Source organism: Bactrocera latifrons, unplaced genomic scaffold, assembly GCF_001853355.1.
Source record: "Bactrocera latifrons isolate USDA-ARS-PBARC rearing strain unplaced genomic scaffold, ASM185335v1 scaffold_14, whole genome shotgun sequence".
NCBI lineage: Eukaryota > Metazoa > Arthropoda > Insecta > Diptera > Tephritidae > Bactrocera > Bactrocera latifrons.
In genome coordinates, this window is record NW_017534852.1 from 495,473 (window position 1) to 503,364 (window position 7,892).

General features: G+C 37.5%; 1 protein-coding gene across 4 annotated transcripts in view; it reads left to right on the plus strand.

Moving 5' to 3' along the window:
* LOC108965439 overlaps positions 1-7,234 on the plus strand; it is a 128,284-nt gene extending 121,050 nt beyond the window's left edge. For 3 of the 4 annotated variants that reach the window (XM_018927857.1, XM_018927858.1, XM_018927860.1), the window contains 3 exons: positions 4,583-4,720; positions 5,834-6,494; positions 6,582-7,234. In XM_018927857.1, coding sequence (XP_018783402.1) covers positions 4,583-4,720; positions 5,834-6,494; positions 6,582-7,180 — 1,398 coding nt within the window. In that variant the 3' untranslated portion in view covers positions 7,181-7,234. The remainder of the gene's footprint in view (positions 1-4,582; positions 4,721-5,833; positions 6,495-6,581) is intronic. The other variant, XM_018927859.1, reaches the window with a different exon arrangement.
* Positions 7,235-7,892: the final 658 nt, after the last annotated feature.

The window sequence follows — 7,892 nt, forward strand, 5'->3', positions numbered from 1 at the left end:
CCTGAATATTCTTAGTCCTACAAAAGTCAGCTTTTCATTTAAAAATTTTCAAAATCCTCAAAAAAAAAAGTCACTTCTCTCACTTTCAATCATTAGTCACAAGCTAATACAAATAAGCAGCAGTCCCGAGGCAGTTTGATTCTCACACTCCACAATTTCACTGAATGTCGACACTTTGAGTAACATGCCAACTGCATTTGAATCATTGCATAACATACCGACAAATTCGGATAAAACACCATAACACCAAAGACTAAACTGCAGTTCTCAATCAGCAAACAACTCAACCACTCATTCGAAACATACGCTGATTGACAGTCTGTCAAGTGGACTGGTGCAATGGTAGAGTTGCTGTTGTTGTTGTCGCTATTGATTGTTAGTGCTTTTAATGCGGCCACAGGGGAAATCAGCAATTAGTCAAATACACAAATGAGGCTGCGTACTCGAATTATGCGCGTGTTGTATTTAATTCGGATGTTTGGCGGTGGGAAAATGTTGATAAAGATAAAATAAAAACTAAAATTCGCGTCATTTTGAAAGTTATGCTGCAGGGAATTGCCTCACATAGGCTAAGTGCAGTTATTGTGGAAACTCAGCACCCATGTGACATTATTTAGTTGAGTGTTTGAGAACCGATTTTAATTTTTGAATATGACAATGGAGCTTTAGAGATTATGAGATTATAAAAAACTATTTCAAGTAAAGGTTTCCCCTTTAAAAGATACAGAGCAAAGTAATTGTTAGTATTAAGGACCCTACTTCATTAAGAAGCTTGAAAAATCACAAAAATCCTCTACGATATCATCTAAGGGTTTATTATTTTTCAAGAACATATATTTCCCAACACATATATATATGTATAAGCCAAGTAACAATTCACACCTAATGAGCTCTCCTGTTTGAAAATCTGGTCTAAAGTTATAAATCTCCAAAATTCTAGTTTCAAATTCACAATTTACCATAATAATAAGAGTTATGTAGAAGTCAAGTGAAGTCAATCTCTTCAGTGTAGCATTTGTATAGCGAGATCTGCAAAAAAACTTTCCAATACCGTTTTCTGTTTATTCGGAAATAAGCCGACGGAAATTTAAAAACAATTTCTTGCTTCTTTTTTGTACTATTTGAAAATATTGAAAAATATTAATGGGGAATACTGGGGAATTATCTGACCTTTGTTAAAATAGCAATCTGTACCGACTACCTAAACACAATTGTCTCGGAAAATGAAATCATTCGTTTTTGTATCTATAGTATCAGATGTATCCTGATTCTGCCGCAAATGAATTTATTCTTCTCGGTTCATAGCAGAGATGAATAGCAAATTTTTCTTAAAATTTGTTCTAAGAATTGTAGACAGCTATTTTAAGAACTTTTTATACCTTTATATATTTAATAAGTAGAGCTTCACATTAGATCAGCTGAAAAAGTACTTTAAATGTCAAAAGACAGTTGGAAAGAGAAATTCGCTTTTACTTTATTAAAATAGTGAGATTTATTGATTGATCCGTATGGATGCTTCTCCCATACCTAGATTTTGCCTTGATCGGTATAGACCCTTCTCTCATTCGTAGATTTTCCCTCTTTCAGAGCTTTTGTGGTAGACAACTCACGAATTTAATCACTTTTGCTGTACTATATTGAGATTATTGTTTGATTCATATGATCTCATACCTAGATTTTCCCTCGATCCGTATGGATCCTTCTCCCATACCTAGATTTTCCCTCTCTTAGACCTTTTTGCGATAGACGACTTACGAATTTAATCACTTTGTCAGTACTATATTTTAGTGTTCAACTATTTGGTGGTAGAAAAACCAGGTTACCAATCGCAAAAGATCTGAGAAAAGCTGGTAGTGAAGAAGTTAGAAATTAGAAATCGAAAGTTCGACCGAAGGAACTAATGAATGTAATAACATAGCAAAAGAGAGTGTAATAGATTTTGGAACACCCTTACCTACTTCGCACTCTATAGATGGACTTTGGACAGCGAAGGAATTAGTCGTTAAACACTCTTTTCACAACTCACTTTTTTTATAAATCAGATATATGTATGTATTTCACAAGTTAATAACACAGAGGGAGGAGCTAAGGAAAAATCTTAGAAGAGGCAAGAGTTCTCAAAGGATATCGGTGCTCTGCAAAAATGGTTAGCGGATATCTTTTCTCCAACAATTCACTATAATCATCCCCCGGCTCCGATTTTCTCCCTATGGCCCCTTCTTTGAGCAATTAGGAAATTACGGAAACTGTTGTTTGGGAACCGAAGCGATCAATCTGACATCAACAAGTTAACAAGTGCTTTAAAATATCTTTCATAAATAATCATTTTAATATTAAATGTGGTGTTTTATTACCACCACCAATTAAGTGGATATCTTAAAACACTTGTTAACTTGTTGGCGTCTATTACTATACTTAAAATTAAGTCTTAAAATATTATATCCATCGAAATTTTCAAATTCAAAACCTTTTCAAAAGGCATATATATTTTTCCAAACCCCCTTCAATCTTCCCACTAGTAAAATAACTGGAACCTCATGTTTATGTTAATAGAAGTATTTAAGCATGTCTATAATTATTAGTAATTCTACTAGGCCTTAAGTGTACATAATACGCCACTATCACGGCTCGCTTGCACCAAGCTCGACCACCACCACGACCAACAACAGCGAGCTCGGGCGTACATTTACAGCTTGAACCGCTAGTTTTCCCAAACTACCACTGTCTTTCCAGGAAATAAATATGCATTAAAAATTTCTTAAGCATACGTGCAATATTTCCCATCTCTGCAACAAAGCCAAGTCAAGCAACTAACTCATTGTATTGTTTTCTTGTGCGCGCTTTTCCCAAGATATTACCCAATCATTAGCTGAGCAAAGCAAAGCTACAGAAAAAGTTAAGAAAAAACAGCAACGAAAACGTTACGAACTGCGTAACTTCATCAGCAATTCCAATTAGGAGGCCGGCGAGCAATAAACGTCAGGTACGAGGAGCGCGTTGAAATATGTATAATGGGCGGTCCATACTCAGGTTAACTTTTACAGAGAATAAAAAGAATATGATCGAAAAATTGTTTGACTGAAAACTATCCGAAATAGTAAATCTTCTTAACAGTTTTGTGAGACGAAATCGTACTTGGGAAATTAAGCTAGGTTCCACAGATCTTTTTGACAGTACGACTCACATGGAATTAGCTTAAGCAGCTGCTGGTTTATTCACATAATCTGCATACGTCAAGATTATCATGTTTGTAGTATACTAATCTGTTTACTCAGTTTCCAAGACCTTTTGTGCGGTTTTTTTCTCTGGCACGAATGACTCACTTAAAAACAGAATTCAGTACAACACTAATGCTAAAGACCTTATGAATTTTATTCACTCAAAATCGTGGTCTATTAAATATAATTGTGTATTGAATATATTGAATATTCGTTCAGCGAAAATATTCTATATGCCTTCAGTTCCACATATAAGAACGGAACATAAATTATAAATTCCACCCTTCACACACTACCGCCGCCCATTTCGAGCTCCAAACTGAGAAGCAATCATCGCAGGAATATTTGTATGACTTCAGCTTATGAGTACATAATTCCGATTTCAATAGCGAATAATTGTAAACGAGCTCCAAACTAAGAAGCAGTAATTTAAGTGGCCTACAGTTGATGAATCACTTAATGAGCGAATAATTTAAGACTAAACTAAAATAGAACCGACTGGTGCTCAGTTCTGACTCAGTTTTGAGTCCGAAACTCGTTAGTTGATGCTCCAGGTATCATTCTCATTCTCGTTTTGTATATTTCAGTTTTCGATAGCGTCTAGTCTTTCAAGGTCTTCACACGAACCTGCGAAGCTTGACACCATCTAAAACATGATAACCTACCTTGGACCTTCGAAAATTGATCCTCAAGTTATACTGTCATAAGGGTACGGGATTTAACTGTCACATCGAAATTTTCTTTTTTATCAAAACAAAATTCTACATTTGAACCACCCTGTACATACATTGTTTTCGCATATGTACACGCTAGCCATGCTCACAGTGGGTTGGGAAAACTTCAATTTGCGCATGCGCAAAGCAGTAAATCAAAATTGCAAAAATTCAGTTGATAGTACAACAAAAAGCTGCATATAAATAACAAAAACAACCAATCTGTTGAAAGAACAGCGCCAAAGTGGCAAGCAACCGGTGAATTGCAAACGGCAAACTTGCGAATTAGCGAACTCTGCAAACTGCGCAGACTGTGGAGCGGCTACGCTAATGAAGATGAACGCGTTTGTAATGGCCAACGCAGCTATTAAATGGCTGTAAATATGGCAGTGTGTAAGCGAATGAATGAACGAGCCCTCACTGAATGAGATAATGAACGAGCAGTCATAACTTAACTCCCACAATTATCAAAAGCGCAACGACGGCTGGTTGCAATGCGTGTGCGAAAGCGCAACTTGCAACATAAATGCTGGCAAAAGTTGATTGCGTGCGGGCATTTCATTTCTCCGGGAAACTATAATAATAATAATAACAATAATAAATAGGCTCTGATTTTTAATGAACTTATTTTATCTTTCTTTTCGTTTACAGGTGAAGCTGGTCGATGTCGAGAAGGTTGAATGGCTTAATAGGCGTTCGTATAGCGCTATCGGTTTGCTGTTGGGACGTGAAGGACGGATTTTATTGCGTTGCGATAACGGCTTGGAAGATTGGTTCGAGTTGTTAGAGGTGAGTTGATATTTACTTACATTTTAAAATTTTCGAAAGAAAAAATGCCTCCGAACGCGGTCGAGTTTGAAACCTTACAGTTAACTTCCAGCAGGCCTGCATTAAAATAGACTTCATCGAACTTTATCGAAAGAGACTTGGCTCCCATAGACCCTATAAATCGTATCCAAGTATATTCCTGCAGCTTGGTGAGCGCTTTCGGTCATAATGTCTTCACCGAATAGATGTGAAACACCGCAGAGATCCATATGTCTTTTAAGGCATCAGAATATTTGCGCTGGCCCTCCACCATCTAGAGGAAATAAGAGCAAAGCATTGCAGTTCGGCACATAATTTTCTCTCTTATTCGTTTCACAGGTTGGCCTGTTGCACTGTTAGGCGGTGATGGGGTTGCATTGGCCATGTATCCAATTCTCGCGACTCCGTCTATTGATGGACGCAGCGTTGGCGCCTGGTGGTCTCTATTTTATTGAGGTTTACAGCGCTACCTAAGGTCTATGGCCATTTTCTCTATCACATATACATATATATTCACAAAGACACAGCACGGTGATGAATTCCTCAAACTCGCTAAACCCTATTGAGGCATTTATGTGCAATTTAGAATAAGGCGCTCAGGATTTTCCGGTGCCATGTCGCAAAGTCGGCAGTTTGCTTAATTACCCACATCCATGCCACACAGTGATTTCTTAAGTCTGCAGTGCCTAGTAAAGAGAATGAGTAGTAGACTCAATTAGTTTATTTCTCTCTGGGGTTGGAGGCTGTCTGCCGGCCCTTTTTCTCTTCTTTTTACGCCCGCACTGGCTACCGCCTTGATGGTATCTCATCGTGCCTGATATGCTTCCCAAACAGTGTTAACCTCACGATAGTCCTCCAGATAGCTAAACTTTCGGATTTTCTCTTCGCCGTTTGCATTGAAATTATATTATTCGCTTTTGAATTATAAACCATTTTATATAAGACATGTGGTAGTAGCTTACATGTATTCTTGGACTCATAATCGTAGAACGTCTTCAGGTGTTTAATGAAGTATTATTAAAATCTTTTAAATCATTTCATTTCCCATATCGGTAACTTATTAACGAAATCTACATTCTCTTTTTTCATCGCCAGGAATGCACCCTCTTCTCGAAGCAACGTCGTCACGCACTCAAAATCGCACAAGGTCCACGTTCGCGCGCCTCACTCGCCGCACCAGTGTCACATTCCACCTTGGAATCGCAACACTTCGGTTTGGGTAGCAGTTACTCAAGCGCCTTGGAAGACTGGCTCATGACAAATGGCAGCGGTATCGGTGGACGTAATAAAATTGCTACTGGTTGCGGTTTCGCTAGTAGTGGCACTAATCCGTTCCTCTTTTCCGATTCGGTACCAGACTTGAGCGCCTTGAGCAGTGAACATCATCAACGCATTTCGGGTTATTCAACCAACCATTCGACACCACAAAAAATACCATACTCACGTCAAAACGAGAATGGCAATCATAGTCGTTATTCGAATGGTTATGCCTCGCAAAATAATTCATTCACCAATTGTCCCGGTATTGGTGGACCGTTCGATTCGCCACGTCGCATATTTATTAATAAAGATTTCTCCTCAAATCAAGTGGTTGATGAGGAGGCCGACGATGATGAGAAAGTCGAATTGCGTCGCCCGCATGCCTACGGTCAAGGTGGCAAGGCTAATAATKACAATGATTTGGAGAATGGCAATGTTGTGGATGGCGAATGGTTGTACCGCAAGCCGAGAGCACCAACCGATTTGCGTCACTCTGGTATGTATGAAGCTAGAAACTGTATAGTAGAGGAAGCTTTTTTAATTTTTCTTTTTCCTTTTTTTGCTCTGTCTCGCACTCTTACAGTTCAACCAATGCTGCCTACCAACAACAATTACAATAATGCAAATAATACCACGAAAATTCCTGTTACCGATTTGGATCATTCGGCACATGATAGCGGTCTCGATACGCCACCGTCCACAAATCAACGTCCATCCAGCTATCGTGAGATCATCACTCGTACACCCGTACGCGATGCCAACGAAAGCGTCGTCCGTTCATCACACGGTAATTTGCTTAATGGCAGTTTTCGCTCAAAGCAAATCACTCATCTAACAAATAATTTGAATCAAGTAAATGCTCTCCATAGCTCACATCTGAGCGTACAGGAACGTATCTTGCAAATGCGCAACGAGGAGAATCGTTGGGGTTCATTGAAATCGGAAGCAAATCGTTATAGTCACAATGCTCTATATGATCAAAATAAGAATCCCTATCCGGAGAGCGCTAATCAATCGCCACAGCGTACACCATTCAAGAAACATTCACTCATCGGTTACGGTCGTTCAATTAGTCACGATACTAACGGCACAATGAACGGTAATTCACAGATGAAGGGCTCGTCTATATTGCGTGAACGTTTCCAGCATCCCGCTTTGGCGGCAATTAAAGCTTTTTACTGATAAATATATACACATAACGTTTTATCGATTATTTTTCTATTACAATAACAACAATAATAATATTAATAATTACATCAATTATTACTATGTATGTATGTATGTAGTAGTAGGTATGCGTTCGTTGTAAAATTAACTAAATACTCGTAGTGAAAGCTTAACTATAATATTATATAATTATAAAATGAATAAATATGAAATCGCACAGGGTGTTTATGATTTGCGTTTAGTAGAATTGCTGATTTAATATACGAGAAGTATTTTTCTGTGATAGTTGTCAGCGATATTGAAACGAAAATAATTTTTTAATTTTTACTTTTCCTTAATGATAGAATGCCAAAAATTTAACGTAATTACAAACGCATCAATTTACGAATAAACTTGATATTAGAAATGAATAAAACTCAATCGTAATAAATTAGTTGTATGAAACAATAAAAATATGTATTTTTTTATTACTTTATGAAGACTGAGGTGAGTATTGAAGAAAAAACATTTTTTAGCCAATAGATAATTTTTCGAAGTTTGGAGATCATGAGATGTCTACATCTAGTACCGAAAATGAGATTGAAACCTTAGATCACTTTAGAAGGACTACTGAATTAAAAAAATTCCGGGATCGCGAAATGATCACGTATGAAAACACACCTCAGGATGCCGAGTCGATTATATCGGGTGATTTTTTAAGAGCTTGATAACTTTTTTAAAAAAAAAA